We start from the raw sequence: 25,672 nt of genomic DNA, 5'->3' as shown, positions 1-25,672 counted from the left end.
AATAATTATTACACGTGTCCTTCTATTATTTATTTAACTAACCATATTTGAAGTGGGAAGTAATAACTGGATGCTGAGAAAGAGACAGATAGCACACTAAGTCAATCATAATTTTGCACAATGTGATAGGCCATTTCATGGCCGACTGATAATATTATGCCATCGCTGACTGTAATTGAAAGGAACGGTTTTGAATGAGTGTGTGAGCCGTCTCCATATCATGGGTTCGACCGTAATGACTTCTATGACGCCTGAGTCATACTTGATCGCGTGCCAGTGCCTCACACCAGAACAAAATAGCCGATCTACATGCATACAACACATTGTATTGCCACATGTTGTGTGCATGTAGATCGGCTATTACGATTACCAAGCATGAATCACGCTTTGAGTTGAAGGGTATCTACTATCTAATGCGATTCAGTTGGCTTGTGAGAGTAGGTTTAGAAGGCTTGCTGCTAAAACGGATGGCTTCCTATTAGCCTATGTCTAATATTAATTACATCTACCTTCTTTTCTTTCTCCATTTCTCTTTCCTCTCTTCTCTTTGTCTCATAGATGACGAACCAGTTGGTCAAATGTAAGTGTATTGGATGTCGTTATGAAACAAACCAGATGATACTACAGTGCATACACATGACAATACCACACTGAATTCTGCTCTTTTTTTATTCACCAGGAAAACAAATTCCACAAACAACCACAAAGACAAAAACATGCGCCAGAGGAATAAAAAATAAGCGATTTTACTTGTTGAAGTAAGTACTGCGGAGTGATGAAAGACATATTGAACTTATTGGGCTGCAAATACGCCTACATTGTAGTAACACCTTGCCTCAACTCCCACTTTTCTTCCAGATGAGATGACTAACCGGCACATTTTGAAACACACATGAAGGTACCCAGAGTAGGAGGAGGAGGGGATGGAGGAGAGTGGGGATATACCTGCCGGTGCCGTTTTCAAAACGAAGCATATCTCGTCTCTTTTTGTGAGAAACTATTATCAGCGTAACACTGGCAAACAACGACTACAACTGAAGATGAATGGCGGTCTTAAAGCATGCCTTATTCAGTCTTTACATCAAGTGTTCCAGATGATGAGAAAGACTAAAAAAAAAAAAGAATCACCACAGAAGGTGTATACACATTTTCTAAATGTGTTGTTGATGTCTCCTTTACTGATTTTATCATGTCCTCAAAACGAGGTCATTCCTTTTTGTATTACATATCATGTAAAATGCATGCAAGATAAATAACGCAATAGGATACTCAGAATAGACATTTTTCTGTTATCCCCATGTCAGAGTGCGCATTTTTATTTTATCCTTTTTTTTTTCTTTTGTGCCGTCCTAAAATGACCTATGTTTTTTATGGAGTCATCGTAAATGAAAGAAAAATATTATATTGTTTAAATCTTGAGGCAATTTGTACAGCATATCATGTTATTTAAACGATGTTTGGTTTTATGACGAGACGTTCACTTTTAAACAGAACTTTTTTGTTGTGAAGCAAAGGGCTTCGACAACTTGGCAGTATTTTAATTCAAGAGTGATTACAGAAAACGACTACAGTACTGTGTTCAAATAGTTCAACAATGACAGTGTATTTTTTTTTCTTTTCTTTTTTTTCAAAGTAACTTAGATGTCTTGTATGTGTGTGTATGAGTGTTCAAATGATAGCAAATCTGTAAAAAATAATAATTTTTATATTTCCCAATGTATTTATTTTTTCTCTCTTAAACTGTACAGCATGGCTATAATCCTATGCAATATGTATTCATAAATAGATATATGGAGGGCAGTTTGTTTTACTCAGTCAAGCTTTAATATTGTGGGATCACTTGGAAAGCTGGTATAGCGAAATACACTGCAGTAGCTGCATGTCTATCAATACAGTGTGTCCATGTGTGTTGCAGTGGGGATGAATGGACCTGTGCTAGGTCTGATTATCATGGAGGGACCTGAGTATAATAGCCTCGAACATGAGACCAATAATTTTTTCTGAATAAAAATATATATAAAAAAAGGTTTTCCTACAGTGTTTTCCTGAACAAGTCTTTTCAAAAGCAGCCCTTCATGAGCCATTAACATGCATAGGCGGAAGAGGAAGGAACCTGACAGGTTGACAGGTTAAAGGTTGAACCATTAACCTCAATAACCTGTTAAAACCGGGAAACCATCTGTCTGTCAAATTGCGGAAATGGTAATTGCGGAAATGGAAATTGCGGAAATGGAAATTGAGGAAATTGCGGAAATGGTAATTGCGGAAATTGCGTTAATGGAAATTGCGGAAATGGTAATTGTGGAAATTGCGGAAATGGAATGGAATGGAAGTGGATGTATCTGGACACAATGGTTGGATATTCAGAAATAGCAGATACACAAGCTCATAGTGTCACACAAAGTGACATACTATGATCTTATAGATCTACTATTTCTGAACATTCCTTTTTTTTTAAACTCAGATCTTTGCTTCTGGGGGTCCCTGGTATAAAATATTTTGTGATGGGGGGTTTATATCAAATACATATCATTTTGGGTGAAAAGGTTTGAGCACCACTGTTCTAGCATTACATATGTTTTTTTTTTTCAGAAAACTTCTGTATAATCAGGTCCTCTTGATCTTAACTCCAATTTTGTTGGGATTTTTCTCAGTCCTGGGCGAGTTTCTTCAGCTCGCGCTCCACCTGCTCCACATAGGCAGGGAAGGCAGGATCCAGGAGGCACATGCGAAGATCCCCAGACTCTTCACCGCGGTGGTGGTACATCTCCGGCAGAGACAGCGTGCGCTCTCCCAGGAGGCCCTGTGGATGAACAGGGCTGAGTGAGTGAGGAATGAGGGGATGCATGCCACCACCGGGCATTAAATTGGAAAAGCAGTCATTTTCAAATCAGTTTTACCACACTAATTAACTTAGCAGCAGCGCCGGACGGCCTGGCAGCTCTTTAATCTGTATCACTTGAGGATGCTTATTACAATTAATATTCCACCGCTGAACATCTGAGCGATGACAGCTCATCTGGGCCGCTGTCGACACGAGCTACAGTACATGCTTTTAGTGCCCTGGTGGTGGCGGCTTAAGCACTCCATGTGGCTGCTTCGTTAATTGCAACATCCTGGGTTCAATTAAGGCCTGTGGACCCGTGAAGCGTCTCATGGCGCCGTCTGTCTCTAACCATTCACCATCCTATCGGGAATGCCAAAGAGATCATCTCCATGAACTGTAAACCACAGCTCAAATGCATACAATTTTGGGGTTCCACAAATTGAGTTGAGAACCACGACTGTGATGTATCATAAACCACTATAAAGACCATAGGACGTAAATATACATCTTTGGCAGGTAAGTATTGGATTTGATAGGATGTAAATAATATGTCTTTGGCAGGCAATGTGTTTGGGTTAATCTCTGTTTCTTCTCATGGTTTTATTTTTCTAAGAAGCATTCAGATCCCTCCAATTTCTATGACTTTGATACCTGAGCAAGATGCCTGATGGACAGCGATGCTTGGTCCACCTCTGGTTCAGTGCCCACAACTTCGCCCACTACTGGTCCAGTCTGGTATAGCACAAGATTGCACAAGACTTGATGAACTGCATACGACAACACCAAAAGGGTTAACAGACTAATCAATTGTTTCATTATTAATTCAAAGACATCCCTCCATCAGAGGTCTTTTATCTTCCCCCAGCCCTTTTCACTGAGTCTGTTTTGCTAAAGGGCACTACGGTTCAACCTGCTAAAGGTCACAAGGTGCAACCCTGCTAAAGGTCTCGGGTTCAACAACCTTCACAATCAGTGACCAATGACCAGCCCTGTGCCCTCTGGCTTTAACTGTCTCGCTGTCTGCAGTGGAAGTATGCTTAACTCGGATTATTGCAATGCTCCAAATGATACAGACTTCTCTCTCTCACTCACTCGCACATGTATGCACGCACGCACGCACGCACACACACTATAGTGTGCATCCTGTATGTCTGAAGTAGGCTATTTCTGGCTATTTTCTGGCTGCAGCAGGTGCAAAGTATTACTTATAGCTCATGGTCCATATTGTTATGGTACATTGGAACATTGCACAATATACCTCAATGTAAATGGTCATGCGATTCCTTTAACTTGACTAAATTCACTCTCACCAGTGAACAAGCCAAAGGATTTACAGGACTTGTTGTCAACAGTGCCATCTAGTGAGCACACTGAACATCTTTCAAAATAATTGGGTAAATGTTTTAACTGATATTAGGGTATTATCTCATTTACCTACGTATATTATATACATTTAATAATTCAAATACTTAAGCAGGAATATTATTTTGATTGTATAATTGTAGCATCAACTATATTTTGATTGTATAATAATTATCTTATTGACTAGGACTTTATTGAGGAAATATCTTCACAAACGTGTGGAAACCCCATATTACTCGTTAAGTTTCAGGATTCAAATAAAAAAAGCAAAAACAATAGCAGATTGACAAGCTCAAAACGCATCGCTTCACGCCGTGCTTTGAGCTTGTAGATCTGCTATTTTTGAAAATGTTGTGATGATCAATGTGAAAGCATCTGTGACAAGCATCTGTGACATGTGTTTTTGTATTGGCTTTTCAAAAATAGCAGATAAACAAGCTGTTATGACATATTGTATTTCCGTGTGTGGTATCTTGGTAATTGTCTTCTTTCCCTCAGTGTGTGTGTGTGTGTGTGTGTGTGTGTGTGTGTGTGTGTGTGTGTGTGTGTGCGCCGTGCGCGCGTGCGCATGTGTGTGAGATTGAGTGGTGAGGAGTGACTGATTGCTGTCCACACCAGCTGGTGTGAACGGTAACTGAGTGGTGGCTGAGTGTGAATAGATAACTTCAGGAACCAATCACTAGGATTGGTTCCTGAAAAAGTGTGAAAACTACTGATTTAAAAGGCATTTGTAGAATTGGCCTCAGGTCTTATAATGGGTTAATTTAGGGAAAAACACACAAACAAAAATAAATATGGAGTTACGGGGCTTCTGCCCCAACAGCAATGACATAACTAATAAAGGCATTTCAGTTTACTGAGTTGTGACGTGATGGCATGGATACCTGCTTGGCTGCAGCGCTGCAGGGCTCTGTGAGGGGCTGATTAGGAGCAGGTGGGGGGAGTGGGGCCTCCACCGGAAAAACACCAAACTGCTTCAGTTTGGCTGCAGCTCTGGAGCACTGCTCCACCGCCTCCTCCCTGCTGCCCCCAGCGAACATCAGCCTCATGATGCGACTCTCTCCCTGACACACAATTATGACAAAATAATTCAATAAATAAGTAAGTATAAGTAAGCTATTATTGTGGAACCTAAACACCTAAACTTAACCCTAACCTCAGTAAAAACGATGCCTGACGGGAAACGAATCAGACGGCTCTATCCTAGAGCTGTGGTGGGATTCATAATCACGCGACTCCGTCAGATGGAAGACACTTGCTTCACATTTTTGTGAACTTGTCCCCATCTGGCGGAGTCAGGTTATGGCTAGCCTGGCCCAGCCAGCGTAATGTCTGGTCTAGGGGGGAAGGATTCCAGGGGGTCCCTATGCAGCAAAACATAGCATCGCAATGATTTTAACCACTTTATCCATAAATACATTGGCTATTTAAAAATATCAGATCTACAAGCTCACAGGCTAGAACACCTTGAAACTATTTGAAACATATTGAGAATGTGTGGAAACCTTTTAAATAAGTTTCCGCTGTCAAATACCGCAAGTTAAATACCCCTGTGCTATGGCATTGGTCATGTACGTGTATATACCCTTCTTGTTACCACTAGTCCCTAATCATGTGCCATGGAGTGGCTGCAGTTTTTGGTACACCAGGGGATTGAAGGTGTCCTATTTAGGGAAACTGGTATGCATGCAGTGTTGGAATGAAAGCTTTGCAGCAGGATAACCTTATGAGGGTCTCTAGACTAGAGTCTATACTGAAATGTTTCCCTGCATCTTTATTATTTGCATGTGATACAGACCGTGTGCCTTTCATGATATGTTTGCTCATTTAGGTATTATGTGCCGTTACTCAATTAAAGTCAATTTGATTATACAGTACCACTGTCTACTAGGATGTACGGTACTATACTTAACATTGATGTCAAAAGCAATTGGCCAATAAGAATGTCAGCCGGCAGACATTATTATTCTAATTCTAATTTTGTTTTTCATTCTATCCTAACCATACTTACTGTTTGTCAGTATTCAGTATCAGTATTATTGTCCGTGTGTGTGTCTGTCCGTCAGTGTGTGTGTCCGTCTGTCCGTGTACAGCTAATCTCCAGCACCGTTAAGTTAGTGCACTAAAACTGAAGACCGTACATAGGCGTATATGCTAATGCTTTCACCATACACACAATTTGATTTCATTCTCTGAAACGATTTCATTAGTCCTTTTGTCAACAGATTAGAACATCAGTACCTTTTGAGATGGACGGACTGAGACATTGACAGAGCCCAGCCACTAACGCTCGGACAACAACCAATGCCCGGATGATAATCTATTCTGTATGCAGAATAAAGTAACATAGTACATGTACTGTAGTATTATTAGTTATGAGAATTAGTTTGATACGTACATACGTTTGAGTGGCGCAACCATAGGGTGCAGCCACTCCAATGGCAAGCTATGTCCGTCCCTCCCTATGTCTGTCTGTATGTATAGAGTACCAACAGGTGACAAAGTGGCACTGTTGAGCTTCACACTGTGCACTCTAACTCAAGTACATTTTGAACACCAGACTTTTATTTGAAACAGAGTATTTCTACATACCATGGCATTATTGATACTTTTACTTAAATAACATCAGTACTTATTCCACCACCCTCTGTACTTACCTGAATGGAACTACGAATCATCAGGGTGTCTGACTTGCGCTGGACTCTGACATTAGCAGCACCTCCGGGCAACACTGCAAAATCCTGAGTACATAAAAGAGAATACAGCATGAAAAAAAGAGAAAAAACAAACAAACAAAAAACAGCATGCTCAATTAAAATAACAGCTTGTTCCAATTCCTGTAAAGAAAGATAATAATGTATGGCTACAGTATCTAGCAGGCCAGTTGACGATGACACATACAAGTTACAATAAACTGTCTGCAGGGGGCTCCATTTCCTCAGTAACCTAAGGCCCCACTGTTATAGATGATGATAAGCATAAACACATCCACTGTATACTGTACTAACACGCTCGCACGCATGCATGCATGCACGCACGCACGCGCACACACACACACACACACACACACACACACACACACACACACACACACACACACACACACACACACACACACACGTAGAGTCGTAGACACATTAATACCTTAGGCTGTTTCTACAAATCATCTCTGTCATTTGGCTTAGTAGGTCCAAAACTGTTACTTTTCAGGATTCAAATTCAATAACAGAAACCGTTTTGTGTGACGCTGCAATACGATCAAGTAGGGAATTCATTTACGAAGAAACATAAAAAGCCACAAAAAAACCCTGAATACAGAATCTGTATTTCTGTCCTTTGAAGCTCTCTGAAGCACATTGTGGGCTCCATTTTCGTCACCGCTAAACCCCTTATTCCTAAACTTCTTTGCCTTTTTTTACTATTTTGCAAAACATTTTTGAATAGTTAAAATGTCCAGTCTACAAGCTCACAACGTGTCAATGTAGATTGGCTAGTTGAACTAAAAGTTTTTCAAAATAGTAAAAAAAAGGAGAAGAAGTTTAGGGATAAGGTGTTTAGCGGTGACGAAAAATGTAAGTTGAGGATGTGTTACTTTGTTGTCTTGTCTTGTGTGCTTTCAAATACGTTTGAATTGTCATGTCTCGTCAATGTCCTACCTAGCTTTTCGTAATATTGCAGTGGTTGCCTAGCCTGACACTCAGTCTGAATTTTCATTTAGTTTCACTTCATTATTCAGACTGAAAGCCCTCCCTACGGCAGCTGTTTCTGGGATGGCCGTTGTCTTCACAGATTGGTTCATAAACCAATCAGATGTAAACAAAAGCGGTAAAATATGTCGTTTCTGTAAATATTTGATAGCCAGATTGATACGGTCGCGAGTCACCGCAGTGGGGGCAGCCATGTTTGTTGTTTGACGCTGTCAAGTGACGGGGCTGATGGCCAATCATGCTGCTGCGATCAGATTTTCGATCGAGACTGACGCCGCCACAGGCAGAGTCACAACACCTGAATTGACAGGTAATATTTTTTTAATGGTAGCGATTCAGGGCTGGAGCCAGGCTAGTGGTTTCCGCCATTTGCACACATATACATTCAAATTCAATGTATGATGTACTTACACATATCATGTTGTATATGCAGCACATGTTAGAACGTGTTAAACTTAAATTCACTTCAGGTATTACATTCTTATATTTCTTGTTTTCTTTTTTTACCTTGCACTAAAAAATGAAGAGCTATATTATTACCTATTGTTGCTTGAGCACAAAAGGGTCAATAGCAGTGATCACAATGATAACATTAATTAATTCTCATCCATTTATTATCCACCCCCCACCTCTCTCACACACACACACACACACACAAATCCCTCCCTTCAGCATCTGTGTTGTAGCTTATGGGGCTAAGCTCTCATAATTGTATGAACATCCTGAGCATTCCCAGCTCCAATCTATAATGAACCGCCCGGTCTGTCTGTCATCCTCTGTGGAAAGCTCTCTGTGTGTGCTCTGACCTGGATATTCTCATCTTCGTCGGGTGGAAACCTCACATGTCCCAAACTGTTTAAACTTCAAAAATGGAAAAAGTATAGGAGATCTACAAGCTCAAAACTGCAGATCTGCTATACTTTTGTGTGACGAAGAAGTGTGATCAAGTGCTGTAGGGCCTTAAAAACAAAAGTTGGAATATGAAGATAAGAGGTTTCTGCCCCCGACAGCAGCAATATCTTGTCTGGCTGGCTGGGCACGGTACGGCACGGCACGCCGGCCTGGTAAGATAGCTATGTCTCCTGCCTTTAATGAGCCACTGAGTAACCCTCTGCTTCCAATGTCTCACATGCCAGCGTAGGCTTTGCTGCTGCTGGAAAGGAGAGGAGAGTGGCTGGCCATATGGCTGAAACGTCATAAATGATATATCAGAAGATATGATGCAACAGTGGAATTACAAACGTGTGTGTGTGCGTGCGCGCGTGTACATGCTCGCGTGTGTGTGCCCCTCCACCACACATTAGGGGACAAGTAGAGAGGGCAGTCAGACTCCCGACTCTGTTTTGCAACAGTGAGGAGAAAAGGCAAGAAATAACTGGCTGGGTTTACATGCACAACATTCATTCAGAATGAATTTATTAATTCCAGTCATCAGAATAAAAATGCTCATGTAAACACCTCAATTGGAATAGAATATCCCATTCCGGTCAATTGGAATAGAATATCCCATTCCGGTCAATTGGAATAGAATATCCCATCCCGGTCAATTGGAATAGAATATCCCATTCCGGTCTGGAGGGGTGGTACAGTATATATACCGTTTGAATCAGGATATATTTTCCATGTAAACACTTTATTCCAAACGCTACTGGGAGTTTGCAATACATTTTACACGTGTCTGCCCTTAGTAGACTATAGTGTGCTGTGCTGTCCAAAGCAGGGATGGCCATTTGGATACTTTTTATGCGCGCAGAAATGCGCTATTTTACCCATTAAAAAATGACAAATACACCAGGTCTTTTTCCCCATAAATAAAATGTACAAACCCGTCGGTGATTGCCAATTTCAGTGTATGGGTGAAACATGGAACCGTGTCCCTGTCCACCCGGGCGGGGTAAATTGGGGTGCGTTGTTGTTGTGAACACATGCACACTTCCCCAGTAAGTCCCCAAGCCATCGTTTACCTACCAGGTTGTCTGCAAGTGCTGTGTCTGTCGGGCATATTCTGTGTGACGGCTCACTGACGGATTAATTAACGTGAACTCCTCGGCACCTAATTGTCAAATAGTTCTCTGTGGTGACTGGTGAGTGCTGTCCAACAGTAGGTCGTAATAGATTTTTGTTTTCTTTAAAATGGGCTTCAATTTGACAGACCCGTGACAGACTGTTTTGCAAGGCAGCAACTCCTGAAAAGTAAAAACCCTCACCATTGACCACGCTGATGGGCAATATATCCTTTTCGACCATCCAACGTTACGTAACCTCATTATCATTCTTTAATCTTTTGGGACAAACTTGTAAACAGTTGAGTATGAATCTTTGTTCGGAATGAATTCAGTATCTGAATACATTTTGTGAATGTAACCGCAGCCATTGTATGACTAGAACCAAAAACCATCGCATGCCATGGATGCACCTGGGATGTATTGTATCCCAAGGTCATCTGGGTTTCGGGTCTCGCAACATCATACCCCTCACTCAGGCGACCCAGCCGGGGCGATCAAGTCCCGACTTACGTCCCAGTAGCTACCATCGATCAGTCCCATTAGGGAAAGACCAGGGCCACACAATCCGTTGCTCCGGAACTACTCTGCCGGGACTGGGAGGTAAATCAATCTGGCAGGTGGAAGGACTAGGCTCTGTGGGTTGCCTCCTGGGCCCCTCCTACGTCTCACCAGGTCCACTCCTGCTCTCACCGGGTCCAAAACCTGTTCGTTGCACCAGACAGGTCCAGGACCTGTGCGTTGTACGGAAGACACAGGCTGGGGCGCCAACCCATACTGCTCCCGGGTGCCGTCTACATTCCAGCTGTCACCCGTGGTCACCATGAAGTCACATAGTCTATTCCTATGAGTCACTATAAATAGAATAACTAGAACGAAATGACTGTAACTCCGTCCAAATAAGCTGGTAAAAATCATGGAGGATTAGAACAAAATCATGACATAAGGACATAAAAGTAAGCTACAGCTTGACTCATTTTGGGAACATGAGGGCTTCAGCTTTTCCTGGGATAGGATCATTTGCATACTGTATTTTAATGAGTTTGAACCTGACATTTTTAACTCACAAATCGCAATGGTGATTTATTTATTTGTATCTCTGCTTGGCCAAAGGCGGTTATCCGCGGTTATCTCACAATCACACAGCGATCCGCGTCAAATTTGTATTCGCATGCTGCCAGTCCAGCATGCACATGAACTAAAGTTTTAACATCTGTCACCAACAACTACCCTATTGTGCTGAATATAAGGTGACCTTCACACCAGAAAGCTTTACTGCGATTAAAACGAATCCTGCTGCACATTGTCCGACACAAAGTGCGCTTTGTTTGGCAGGTGTGAAGGCTCATTCGAATCCTAATGCACATCAAATAACCGCATTCTACTCCGCCAAAAAACGGGGGTTTCGCTTAGTTTCCAATCGCACTTGATTTCGATTCGGTGCAGGTGGGAATGCAATCCGTAGTAAATAAAGGAAATGAAGCAAACTATGTGGCGGATAAGGAGCTGCACAGTTGGAGGCGGAGAAGGGATATTCATTTTACGCAGTACAAAGATGTCCCGTTAGGTTACCATGTGACGTGGTCAAATAAGGAGACCGAAGCCCTCATCGAAATATGAGGACAAGTACATTAATCTATTGCTTAAGGAAACACATAAAAAACACTGCAGTGTACAGAATATTCTGTCTGTCTGTCGTGCGTAAACATGGAGGGCTGTCGCTGTGTGTGGGGATCCGAGTGGAGACTTTCTTCATCTTGTTTAAATATAAATACTTCAAAATTAAAACACATGTTTAGCTCAGCATGATTTATAAACTGTATAGCTAACATGGCATATGCATAATAATTGTAGGCTATGGTGATCGGATCATCAATGGGAGTGGGACTCTGGGAGTAGCTATTGTAAATTTTGGATCATTTTGCACACACACACACACACACACACACACACACACACACACACACACACACACACACACACACACACACACACAGTCCCCGACGAGTCGACACACTGCATCCATTACCCTCACTTTACGTCAAAAGTCCTAACTATTACTATAGCTTTCACTGTGTATTTTATGACTTGAACACATTGATAAAATTCCCTGCTTCGTTTCCTTGCTGCGCTTGACACAGCCAGTGTGAAGGCAAACCGCAGCAAATTAAATATGCAAGAATCGCAACTTCTCCGCCCATTCGCATCGAGTCTACCAAAGTATTAGGTGAGAATGTGACCTAAGACTATGTTTCATTCCAATGGAAATATCCTAAAAAAAACAGGGTCATATTATAATCTGGGACTAGACAATTTGGTCTTCAATGTTCTTTTCCCACAAATGAGTCTTGAAAATGGGGGTTGTCTTATAATCAGAGTCGTCTTATATTTGGCACAATACGGGTATATTATATTTGGGAATTCATAATATCAGATTCATTGTCCCTCCAAGGAAATGTTTACAATTATTAACAGCTCGTTTCGAGGAAGCAATCTGATTGGTTCAAACAACCTTCTAGCCATGCTTCAAACCAGCATCATGGAAAGCCTAATTAAAACAAAGAATTCAGCCGTGTTGTTCTCCCAGAGTGCAGCAGACTCGGTGGCTATAGGCTAGCTAGTTTCTTGGGACATTTGTTGTCATAGTGGCTTCATCTGTCATTAAAGAATCATGTTTTTTTTAGCGACTCTCTTAGTTTTAAGAGTAACTGTTGTATAATTGCAATATTATGTCATTACTGTCATTAATGGCAGAAATAAATGGCAGAAATAAATAGCAAGTCACCTGCTTTCTACCTTGTACGATTGTACTCCTTGTGATTTTACACATTGCCTTGACTAAACTGATGGATTAAAGCTCGCCGCACGCACGCACGCACACACTCACACTCACACTCACACACACACACACACACACACACACACACACACACTGCAAGCACTGTCTACTTACCAGGAGCTCCTGACTTTGAGTGACCCAGACATATCCAGACTCTGCGATATTGAACATCAGTTCAGGTTTGCCATGATCAGCCTCATAGTCCTAGAAAAAAAACAGCCTTTTCAGCAAATGTGTGCAGTTGGGGACCAACAAAAAGAACTGCAGTAACGACATCAAACGCTTAAGAAGCTGTTGATGCCTGCGTGACGTTCCTCCAACATTTGTGGTATAATTGGAACACCCCGTGACCCAACCAATAATAGATTTTGAGACACTGAATTTCATCGTTTTATCTACAAATATCTTAATAAGCCTTAAGCCGTATTCAGACAGAGTCAGTTGATAGTGGGAGGTGGGGTGGTGCAGTTATTATTACAGAGCATCGTTGTGATTTGTATCACTCAAAGAAACACCACTGTACATACTGTGCAGTGCCGGTAACATGTCATTGTTCCGACCTCCCGTTAGTAACCGATTACCAACACTATCCCAAACCTAACCTCACTTTTAACCCGGGCAAGGTCTCAGTCTTAACCGGCCACGTAGTTTGCTAACCCTGACCTCAGTCTTAACCGCCCATGTAGGCCTCAGTCTTAACCGGGCACGTAGATAGGACTAACGGGATGTCCGCCACTGAACAACAGAGGTTGGTACATGTCAGGAACATTGGGGTCGGGAGACTTTCTATGAGTCTAAATATCCCTTTAATCCTATACATGTTGTTTTTAATTTGTTTTTATACAAAAACAATCTTCAGACAAACTCCAGGGCTATCGCTCGGCTGCCCAACCCGTCGGAAGGACACCCTTCCTGAGTGGGTACCAGATGGAACGAGTGGCCCTCTACCCTGCAGGTAGGCTACCGTGGTAGGGAGAGGGGAGCTCCGGACGGCTTGTGGCGCTGCGCTGTACTCTCCCGTGGACCCCCGGTCCAAAGCAAGTTTTTTCTGGCTTGTACATCTTCGATTTTCAGGCGATACCACCAGCAGAAAGGTGGGTTGAGTGGTGCAGAGTAATCTAGTAAGAGAGTGGCGACACACTTTGATCTCATCGCAAAGCGGGCACCTAAAGTATGGGCTATAGTTCCAAACATTGGAACTATCCCATTGAGATAGAATGAGCACTTCCGCATTACATTGTTACAATGGGAGTCAACGCTAGTGTCGCCACTCTCTTACAGATTACTCTGGTGTGGTGGTACTGTGGCCGACTCTGTGCGTCGATCCCCGGCATAACTAGGACCATAAGACCAATCACAGCTTGTGTGCAAAACAAACACCCACACACAAGTGCTCATGCTGCAAGCGTGCGAGCTGCCGTGTTGAACGTTGCAAATTTCGCTTAGCTGACTCACTCAGCCCTGTTCAAGTTGTGCCTGACTGCCACTCAAAGTGGCTACTTAGTACTGGCCAATAGTACAGGCTTTAGTTCCGACATACTATTGATCCGAAACCTCAATCCCTCATGTAACCATAACCGCAAGCACGGGAGCAGCGCATGTCGGACTATCGCATTTTCGCATGTCCCCGTGCTTCGGACCGTTGGTGTGTCGGAAAAGCGTGCGCACCCCCATTGATTACTGCAATTCTCTGTACACTGGTATCGACCACTTAGGCGCTTGCAGTTAGTGCAGAATGCAGCTGCCCGTCTTCTCACCAGAACCAAAAAACGAGACCACATTACCCCAGTTCTGGCCTCTCTCCATTGGCTCCCTGTTAAGTTCAGAATAGATTTTAAGGTGCTTTTATTTGTTTTTAAATCACTTCACGGTCTCTCACCCTCCTAACTCTCTGACCTAATTGTGCCCTACGCCCCATCTAGAGCATTACGGTCTGCAGATAAGCTGCTGCTGGTCGAGCTCACGACTAGTAAGAGGAGCAGGGGTGATCGTGCTTTTGCAGCTGTGGGCCCCAAACTCTGGAACAAGCTGCCCCTCCATCTTAGATCTTAGATCTGCCGAGTCAATTGGGGGCTTTTAAATCCCTCCTCAAAACTCATCTGTTCTCCCTCGCCTTTAACTGCACCTGATTTACCTGTATATATTTTATTGTCTCTTTTCATTGTTTTATATTGCTATGCTCTACTGTCTTGTTTTACTCTGTTCAGCACTTTCGTCAGCTTTGGCTGTTGTAAATGTGCTATAAAAATAAAGTTTGATTTGATTTGATTTGAATCATGACACGTCCTTACTCAAACACAAAGGCGATTCCGCACTCGCGTCTCCAACACGGTGGCATTTCATTAACCATTAGCATGACAAGATGGCCGCAGTGTGAATATGGTCTATATTATAACCATATTCACTTAACACCTGTTGTTTACTCTAATGTCATTATGGCTGCGATGAAAAGGGTCCCATAGGGTATAAGCCACTGGTTCCCAAACACTGGGTATGAACTATGAACCCATGTGTGGGTCACATCATTTTTTTCATGGGACATAAATGTTTTGCTTAATTATTATTATTTCAAAACAATTCCAGTAATTTAATGAAGAATGATAGAAAAATGTAAAGAAATTCCAGAAATTAGAAAACAAATGTAGGCGAATGTGTAATAAGAAGTAGTGGAATTAGGCGATCTACAAGCTCACAAGAGCCATTGTGAGCTTGTAGATCTGCTATATTCACTATAGTTTGGGTCCCAGGCGAATGTCTAATTTATCTTTTGGGTCATGGGCTAAAATGTTTGGGAACGTACGTGACTGCATAGGCTACTATGATTTAACGCCAGTATATTCCCTATAACAATATTCTTGAAAACCTTTTCTTTCTTTTGTTGCTCAGCTGGTGTCGTAACTTTAGAGAGAGACTGCATTTGACAAAGAAATGTGTAAAACAACAACAAACTCAGTTGGCTAGCAAAATAGCCAACTGTGTTTGTTCAACCGGTTCCAACTAAGAAAAGATGACGGTGAGTAAGCGCTAGCCTACCGTCCATTTTCCAGCTTCTTTTTTGGAGTGTGAGAACTTTTTAAGCCTCCATGTTAGCCTGCCATCGGTAGCCATTGTTCTCAATAATAACCAAACAAGATACCCTGTTAATATTTGTTTTGGCTGGAAGACTTCCTTTGCTTTGCTTTGCTTTTCGCGGGAGATGAGTTTGATAACGTATAGGCTACTATAGTTACAGCCAGGGTCCGTCCGCGTTCTGGAGTCTGTGCCATGTGTTGCCAGATTTTGTGTGGAAAATAAGAAACCAAGCTCATAACGCGTCACGAGCTTTAGCTCTGCTATTTTCACAAAAACATCTGTTGTGGGGGTCCCTGATGATGACAATTTAGTTAATTGCTACAAGGTTAGATGATATTCAGGAGGGACTCATGTGAACAATAATGTTTTGGTGAAAGACAATTGACCTTTGGGCTCCTGCAGTCATTTCATTCAGCCAATAAGCATGCAAACATGTTGAGTCTCAATATTAAAGTCTATCATGAATGGTGAGATGAGTTCTAGGCTCTAGCCGCTACTATAGAAGGAGAAGGAAAAGGGACACGAGAGAATGTTCCATTATCTTAAAACTATACAGTAGAGGATAAATTAGTATTAAAATAGCTTACTTGAAGATGTTTCTTTCTTCGAGTTATAAAAGCATAGGCCGAACCCTTACCCTACAGTGTACACAGTTTAATTGTTTTGTAAGGACTTCTTATGCGAAGATGATAGGGCTGTAGTGTAGGCTATCTGTAATTCACAAAGTAACCTACGATGATATAGCTGAGGTCTTTTAATTTGTAGTAGGCTACTATTGGACACTTTGCGCAATATGCATATAGGGCACAGCTGTGCCTATGGCACAGGTGCGATGATTAAAGGCAAACCTGTAGTGTTAGTGTAGTGAGTAGCACTACACTGTTTTTTAACAGTCTGTTATGGAGCCTGCACGGACAGAAGCAACAGAGAAACAGAAAGAAACCGTATTGGAATTATGACTGGTATGTATGTTAATACAAAGGTCAACTTGTCTTCAATAAGCAGGCGGCGACACACAACCAACACGGCAAATATCGACTGAACTGAAGTTCTGAACATCCGTTTGTTTTTGTTGGCTACGAATATTGGACACTGCCAGTCTGCCACTACATTGGAAATATTTGAATTAGCCATATCGTTTTGACATAGCCTACCATGTATAGGCGTGTAACCCAAATAAGATAAAACGAATATCCTATATCGCATACGAAACATTATTTTTAAGTTTTTAAGTTAATTTGCATGCGGGTTCACGTTAACTATAGGCATCATCGTGATCAGTGATCACATAGGCCTATATACTTCATTGGGCAATGAAATGATTCAGTTGATTTGCCTATTATATTTTATTTAAGCCTGCATGGCTATTTTGTTCATTGTGAATTCCAATTCCAAAAGAAAGTCTGCCACGACTGGGCAAACCTCGGTATTATTTTGGAGCGCACATTACGCACTGAATCTGCTTCTCTGTTAAACAACCATGGTGGTGCCATAGCGAATGGTTGCGCTTGACTGTCACGCATAAACAGTATAGTCTATAGAGGCTACTAGCCAACCTGTAGCCCTAACCTGAACGGACAGGCGAACGATTTAAGAATGGGAAGAGAGAGAGAGCGTCATCCTTTATCCAAGGTGGGCTGAGCTTATTTACAGTTCTGGCTTCTATGGCAACCCAATATATCAGCATCATCATGAATATTCACACATGCCCCCCAATGCACGGGACCAGTATGGATCAGGGTGGTGATGTCAGCATTGTCAGCGCTTCTAGGACGCTATATTTTGCGTGTCCGCGTATAGCCCTGTTTGTTATAGTGCAGTTAACAGGATTCTGCTGAAAAAGAGCATCCTTCGCCGTGCATGACACCCTGATCGTCTCCGTATCAGCGTCCGTCTGCACGTCTCTTTCACATGTCACGCTAAGGTGACTTTCAAGCAGTTTTTTTTCCTTCCCACTTTTGCGCACAATGTCGGAGCGGCACAGAAGACAGAAATGCACATCGGGGATGTGATGGTCAACCGGAGCGCCTGTAGGATCTGCGTGAGGGCACAATAATGATAAGCAAGCTGTCAGGTAGCCTCACTATGAAGAGGAGTATCTGTTATTGTCCATGTCATGTGTATCATCATCAGGCGTGCAGGGGTTCACATTAGCTCCAGACTGTTCGCTTGTTACAGACAGGGAGCGCGCGGGGCTCGTGGCAATAATCGTTACAGCCTAACGATTTGGATTAATTGATTTGTTTTGTTTTTCTTGTCTCAGTGTCATAATGGACAGGTTGCACTCCTCCATGCGTAAAAGGCTCTACAGTTTGCCACAGCACATTGGACAGAAGGCTTCAATCATGGGCGAAGGAGAAGACGGGGGGGACAAGGACACTCGGAGGAAGAGTATCAGGATGAAGGCTTTGCCATCACCGACCTCTGGAGGAAGCTGCAAAGGCATCGGGGAGACCAAAAGTGGGGAGTCGTTAATCATGGAGACGGACATTGGGAGACCAGTGAAAACCAGCTCCAACGGAGACTGTCGGAGGTTTCGCGGCAGCCTCTCCTCCATCACAAGTCGGCATGTGAACGACTCGGGCTCCGCGGAGGAGAGACGCCTCATCACCACCGAGGGGGACGGGGGGGATGTAACCCCGAGCGAGGAAAGTCCCCCCGGGGCTATTGGTGGCGGGCTGGACCCCGGCGCGCAAGGAGCCAGCGGCGGCGGTGCCCAAAATGGTTCCCCCTCTGACCAGCCGTCGGGGTTCATAAAGTTGGAAGGCATTGATCAGATTCTGCCGGACGACGAGAGGTTATATCAGACTGGGTTCATGCACAGACAGTTTGGAGCGATGCTTCAACCGGGGGTCAACAAGTTCTCCCTCAGGATGTTTGGGAGTGAAAAGGCTGTGGAGCGTGAACAAGAGCGGGTTAAATCCGCTGGATTTTGGATAATTCACCCCTACAGTGATTTCAGGTAATTCATGCTCCCCCTTGTATCCCAAGTGTATCACTAGTAGGCCTATGTGCAGCCTATAAACCCTAATGCATTTACTACAGGCCTATTTTCTTTGCTTGTTCCTTAATTTTAACCTATTCCATTTTAATAGGGCTTGCCTTTTCACATCACCACATGGTCACACAGACACATGCTTTCCTTTATTGAGCACCCAAATGCGTTGTCTACATATGGCTATACCTGAATACATTTTTATTTGACATAGTCAAATTAATTATCAGACTTAGAATTCCGGCCTATATTCTCATCCAATGGTGATCAGCCTGCAATCAGTCAGTCAATGTTGCTGATGTGTGAAGGAGTAGGCAAGCAATACAAAAGCCTTGCCAAATTCAAAGCTGGCAAAGTGGCAAATGACCTCAGAATGCATACCGTACATAAATGAAATGCTTGAGTGAGTGGTTTCTGTCTTCTCCGTCATATCTGACAAGAATAAAGCTCTAGGGATGTCGTTTATCACACACATGATGAGACATTCTTGGCATTGGCTTTAGTGCCTTGGATAGGCTATCGATTTTCTTCTATTCTTTTCAGGTTCCATGCATGGCATTTTGAACTGGAACAGGCTTGAAGCATTTCCTTCTGACTTATCATTACTGTAACTCACATTATACCACTCAGTAATCTGGACAGACATAAAGATACAAATCAAATTTGAAATAATTATGGCCACATTTTATATTTTGCCCTAGAGGGTCTCTCCTCTCTCCCCTTGACAAAAAAGTCTATTAGCACTCTTCTCTGCTCCTGACGATCCCTTTCTCTTATTATTAATTAAGTCGTGCCCTTGAACGTGTCATTGGCCATATGCATGATGCATGGCTCCAGAGGTTGCATGCATGGCAGTGAATTGCTCAGCACAATGTGTCTAATATCTTACAAGGATGCTGTTAGGTCAGGAATGTACCCCCAAGACAATTACTGAAATTGAGACATGTTATTAAAATGCATGCACAATATTTAAATGAGGGATATTGCACATTAATGCACATGCTGTGGTTCTAAAATTATATATATACACACACACACACACACACACACACACACACACACACACACACACACACACACACACACACACACACACACACACACACAATGAAATCACACCACAAAGGTGACAGTGAGCAATTACTTTAGTTGGTTATGTTTTATAAAATTGTCATGTTACATACTATTACAATACACATACATGGTTACATGTAATGAAACAGCCAAAAAGACATGTTGTTCTGCCCAACAGTCACACCACATTTCATTGACATGTTTATGAACCTGCACAGTCTTTAAGGTATAAAGCATTAATGGGAATTTAGTTTCTTAATTTCACCCTGGAATATAGCATCAAAGTAAAGGATATTAGAAGTGAACTGCATCCCACATTTTGTAATTACTGTAGAGACATGTCGTTTTGGGGGGGGGGGGGGGGGGGGGGGGGGGCAGCATGCATAGCCTATACCAGCCTGTTGTCATTTCGTTCAGCAATGAAATTGTCAGTCTCATTATTTAAATCCAAAAAGATTGGAGATTGGAGGCATTTGTGTTTCTGTGAAAGACATTAGCAGGACCCTCTCCGTTTGGACAGATTTGTTTTTTCTTCCCATGTGTCCTTGACATTGACTGTTGTCTAGTCTGTCTGGGTTTCGATTGGCTTCACCAGTGCAGTGACATTATATAGAAGCTATCACCTGCCACCTGAGTGCAGAGTGTTTTACTCTAGTCTCAAGAACAAGGTGTCTCGCTCTGCAAGACAAATTAGTCCAGTATATATTGTCAGTTTGAGAGGTCTATAGGCAAGAGTACAGAAGTCTTTGAATAATACAATATCCTATCTGAAGAAAACAGTCACATCTCCCTATTGAACTATCGTGCGTGTGTGCGTGCGTGCTTCAGATCATAGCATTTCTCTTAGGCTTATGTGTGTGTGTGAGCTACAGGGCAGAGAACGAACAGGTTTGTAATGACGATAGGTATACAATGCAAATTGTGTTCTTGTAACATATGTTTCAAGCGGGCACTGTGCGAAAGCCATAGATAAAAAATATCTTGGCACAGTGGGGAAAATTAACATAGGTTGACCTTAGTATTCAGTCACAACCCACAGATGCAGTGTGCTATCTTTTACCACAAGTTTCCCATCCACAGTTGCTAGCATGTCGGTATGTACGACAGGAGATAAGTGTTTACTCCATACTACATCAACATTGTTGCTCTTGTATGCCTGGTTGCAATCACCTTCTAGTACATTTAGTAGCCTATTTAAAACAAATAAAAGACAGCATCTGTGTCTTGAATTCTGGTGTCAAATCTACATGCACATTCTGAAGAAAGCTATAACCTATAGTATTGTACATAACATGCAGTGTTTGAAAATCTCTACACATTGCAGTAATATGCCACGCAGAGGCCCAAATGTCTATGCAATGTTTTGTATGATTGGTTAATTTTAGCACCACATCTTCTCAATTACTGGTGTTATTATCCCAAATTGTATTTTGCACGTCTCGTCAGTCAAACCTAGGAAACTCAAAACCTAGAAAACTCAGCACTTTATCCTGCGGGAATGCCTACCTTTTTGAAACAGCCATATGGATCAGCCAGTTCCAGACAGAGCAACACCAAGAAGTAAAACCTATGAGCATGACATTTTTTATGCTCCTTACGTTTTTGTCATGCCCTTAACACCCAGTGGAAATCCCTGTGCCCTAGGGCCTATCCCAAAGTCCCCCTGCTGTTTGAAATTCTGATCCCTATGACAACAGTCTCGCTGAATATTTTATCATATTAATAGCATTATAACCCATAGCATCCCTATTCTGTCATAATCGGCGAACATTCAGCAAAAATGGCAGATCTACAAGCTCACAACCTGTTGTAGATCTCTTCTTTTTTGGCAGAGATTTGATATTGAGGGGCAACAGGATGGACCCCTGTGGGAACCTGGTCAACTAAGTATAGGTTAGTAAAGTAAACAGGATAGGAATCTGATACAAAGAAATAACAACACTGTCGTACGACAAAGTAGGGCATTTGGGGGGGGGGGGGGGGGGGGGGGGGTTGGGGGTTATATTATATACTTAGGCTAAAAACAGCAGATATACACAATCACTCACAATAATTTGAACCACTTTAAGCATATTTTATACTTAGGCTAAAAACAGCAGATATACACAATCACTCAGCATCACAATAATTTGAACCACTTTAAGCACATTTTATACTAAGGCTAAAAACAGCAGATATACAGTAGACTAACTTGAATGAGCTTGTATCTTGATCTACTGTTTTTGAAATATGTGTGCAAATCTTTCCGGTCCGCACTCTGCAGTCAAATACATTTTAGGGGTCCTCGACATAAAAAAGACAAAAAAGACAAACCAAAAACAAACACTGTTAATAGGTGCACGATATGACTGGGATATATTATCTAAAAAGGGTTAAAAAAAGGGGGAAAAAAGGCATTTTTCATTTCATCTCAATTTAACTCTGCTGCAGCAGAGCACTATAATTGACCAATGGTCAGTGGTTCTCAAACGTGTGTGTGTGTGTGTGTGTGTGTGTGTGTGTGTGTGTGTGTGTGTGTGTGTGTGTGTGTGTGTGTGTGTGTGTGTGTGTGTGTGTGTGTGTGTGTGTGTGTGTGTGTGTGTGTGTGTGTGTGTGTGTGTGTGTTGAGCGAGTGACGTCAGGACTTCGGCGCTCTATAGCGCCATTTTTCAACCTCTGCTGGTGTGGCAGTCACTTTAGCACTGTGCCACCTGAGCGTCTTTTTATCATTTTTGAATTTCATATGAATTATCTTAAACATTTTGGTGATCTAAGAGGTTCATAAAATAAGCACTTAATTCTGTGATTATGTAATGAAGCGACTGTAGAAATTAACATCGCTCCAGGTCCTCCTGAGTCACAGCCGAAAAGTCCGGTATTCATTCATATTATCGAGTAAAGTATTGGCAAGTTATTATAATCATGTATAACATTTAAATATTTCGAACATAGCAGATCTACAAGCTCTGTATGTGTCGTGTGTGTGTGTGTGTGTGTGTGTGTGTCTTAAGTGGTTAATGTATGTTTTGTAATAATCATAATCTGCAAAGTAAGTAAGTAACTAGTTCAAATAATTAAAAGTATAATACAATATTTGCCTCTGAGATGTAGTGGAGTAGAAGTAAAAGTAATGAAAGTTGGAAATGTTCTCAAAATTGTACCTGAGACTGAGTAGATGTACTTAGTTACTTCCCACCATTATGAATTTGCAGGATAATTCCGATGCTGTACGTAGAATCTGTTATTAAACTAGGCCAAGATGGCTGTTAATTAGCCATTAGTGTGCAAAGGAAGACGGGACATGATGTGGAGGACCTTATAATGGTCATGGCGACGGGAGAAGTGCCTCTGTGACTAAAAGTGTTATTGCCAAACGCCCACATCAAAGCTTTTTGCCATTATAAGAACCAAATTACAGTGTCACGACGAGGAGTCATGCAATCAACACTCTGAGTCCGAAATTCAGCAATATTTCCTCTTGTCAAGTGCCCGTTATAATGCTAAGTAGCAGGGGAGGAGCTGAGTCTTTTCCGAGGGAATCGGAGGATTAAAAATGGCATCCTAATCTAATCTAGAGCCTCAATTCCTGATCCAGAGCTGAAAAGTGTCCTTGGTTTTTAGGAGCCTTCATTTTACACCAGTAGTTCTCAAAATGCTTTGTGCCAAGGACCCCCAAATTGATTCGTATGTACAGTATTTGGCCGTCAACGCCCATCTGAAAATGTTTTGATCCCCAAGAAGTAGCCTCGGTACCCAGGCTTTTGTTTTCGTTCGCATTCGGCTCAAAAAGAAAAGCCTGGGGAAACCCATTGGAAAATCTGGCATACGAAGTGGGAGTCAACTTGTATTTCGCTAACCAATTACAGTGCAGACTCTGCAGAGAGGCGTCACTTCAACTTTGGTTGGTCAGTGTTCCCTGCTGTTTTCTGCCTGGGAGGGGAGGAGGGGGGACAGGGGACGGACACTCAGATCAGTGAACCAATAGGATCCACCGGCTGATTTCGACTGCACCCGGCTCCTCTACACCAGAAATCATGCTGGCTGGGGCAGGCTACCCCAGAAAATACTTTATTTAATTCAAAATTTTAAAACACTTCATAACTAGCAGATGTACAAACTTGCAGCGCTCAATTGAGTCTCCTATTGACCAGTCACCCGGTCATCAAATTATTTGCTCAGGAATACACAAAACTAAAGAATGTCCTTCAATTCGAGGCTTCATGGTGTGTGTAATTGATAGAAAATAGGTAATTTAGGTAAACTCAACTGGGTCAATAGGTCAAATGGCCGATCTGCAGGCTCTGTAACGTATCACAATTTGATGTTGAGGTGTTCACACACAGATTTTACTGTGTAGCGCACTAGCGCGGTGTGGTCCGTTTTCATTTATTTATTAATTTATAGTTCGACAGAGTACTGCACCAAAATGATTTGGCTGTAGTGTCAAAAAAAATTTGACAACATAAAATGCAAGAAAATGACATTAAAAAAGTGAGATGTTTTAAAGGATAGTATGTTTGAGCTCTCAGAGTGGAAATAATTATACAGTACGTTCACAAGCTGTTTCCTAATAGGCTGCAAAGTTGTTGAATGATCACTTCAGGTGATTTTTGTTCCGCTTGTCATGCAGAGTTCCAGACACACAAGGTGGTGCCTTTTAATTATCTTGAGATTCCATGCCCAAAAAACACATCTGCTGGAAGAAGTGTTCTCCCACATTTCCCTGTAGAGTGAGAGGGGAGAGATGTCTCACATTGCACATATTTCCTTTCTTGGCCTCTAGGGAGCTCAGTTTATAAGCTACTAAAAATTATTCATAATAATAATAAATATATTATGGACAAAATACGCCATATTTACTCAAAGTGTTATTGGGCCTCAAGTTCTTGCTTTCTTGCTTGCTTACTTTGCCTGTTAATAAGACTAGAGGTTTGGGCTGATATGGGCATACAGGAGATCTCTGTATGATTGTCAGGCTTTGTCCCTTTTTATGGGCATAAATTGAGATCCCTGATGTCATTATACTAGTATATGGCAATATATGGGCATGGCCCCTGGCGTTGTGCCTAATTCCATGATGATGACACATTGAGGTTAGACAACGCACTCTATTTGGGCATAGCTGTTCTGGGAACTCCATATGGTTATGGCTGAGTCATGGTGACATGAGTGTGATTGTCTGGTCCAACCGCACGATGGTCCTCCCTTAAGCCAACTGTAGGATTAGCATATTATTAACTAGAACAGTGCCCGTTGGGGGGGTGATCAGGTGTGATCAATTGGCTAATAAAGGGTGAGGTCGCGCATCATTGAGATGTCAGAACAGGCCAGCTTCATATATGGAGATCTAGGGGTGATCTGGATTTGGACGCTGGTTCTGGACAACCGGCGATCGAACGGACTTGACACCGGGCACTGCACTCCCGTGGTGTGTGGAATGTGTGTAGCGAATTTGAATAGTAGTAGTTCAGGTGCAGCAAAGTTACATCCACAAAATCAAGGAATATGTCGCAACAAGAATGTCATGTCACCCAGCATTCCATGGGCACAAGTAGTGTAGGCATGCATCCTAAGTTCGAAACCCCCGGCAAACCAACAACCAGTCCACGGGTATGTCTCAGGCTGGACCACCAGAGGAAACAATTTCCCAGTCCACTCATGCATTGCCGCCCGGTGTCATATCGTTCCCGGTAGCGTGGCTGATCCCATGGGCCCAACATCCACCCACTGTTGTTCCGACAGCGGACGGACACACCGCTAGAAGGCCAGGTCCTCTCTTCCCGGTAGCTGCTCATGGGAAGGTCCACCAAGCAG

General features: G+C 42.4%; 3 protein-coding genes across 4 annotated transcripts in view; 2 read left to right on the top strand and 1 right to left on the bottom strand.

Moving 5' to 3' along the window:
• nptnb (neuroplastin b) overlaps positions 1-1,993 on the top strand; it is a 58,040-nt gene extending 56,047 nt beyond the window's left edge. For both annotated transcript variants that reach the window (XM_080763093.1, XM_080763092.1), the window contains 3 exons: positions 559-580; positions 680-758; positions 859-1,993. In XM_080763093.1, coding sequence (XP_080619219.1) covers positions 559-580; positions 680-740 — 83 coding nt within the window. In that variant the 3' untranslated portion in view covers positions 741-758; positions 859-1,993. The remainder of the gene's footprint in view (positions 1-558; positions 581-679; positions 759-858) is intronic.
• A 657-nt stretch (positions 1,994-2,650) lies between these two features.
• Positions 2,651-14,072, bottom strand: rec114 (REC114 meiotic recombination protein; the record flags this gene model as incomplete). The annotated part of the gene is made up of 6 exons (XM_080769629.1): positions 2,651-2,803; positions 3,479-3,559; positions 5,074-5,253; positions 6,847-6,930; positions 12,853-12,942; positions 14,025-14,072. The coding sequence occupies 6 exons, from the start codon at positions 14,070-14,072 to the stop codon at positions 2,651-2,653; spliced, it is 636 nt and encodes a 211-aa protein (XP_080625755.1).
• A 4,008-nt stretch (positions 14,073-18,080) lies between these two features.
• The window catches only part of hcn4 (hyperpolarization activated cyclic nucleotide-gated potassium channel 4), a gene marked incomplete at both ends in the record, with an annotated part of 153,250 nt that continues 145,658 nt past the window's right edge, over positions 18,081-25,672 (top strand). The window contains one exon of the mRNA XM_080769617.1: positions 18,081-18,772. Coding sequence (XP_080625743.1) covers positions 18,081-18,772 — 692 coding nt within the window. The remainder of the gene's footprint in view (positions 18,773-25,672) is intronic.

Source organism: Protomyctophum bolini, assembly GCF_963924005.1.
Source record: "Protomyctophum bolini genome assembly, chromosome: 1".
NCBI classification, from domain to species: domain Eukaryota; kingdom Metazoa; phylum Chordata; class Actinopteri; order Myctophiformes; family Myctophidae; genus Protomyctophum; species Protomyctophum bolini.
The sequence above is the reverse complement of the archived record's forward strand: the minus strand, read 5'-3'. Positions and strand labels throughout refer to the sequence as shown.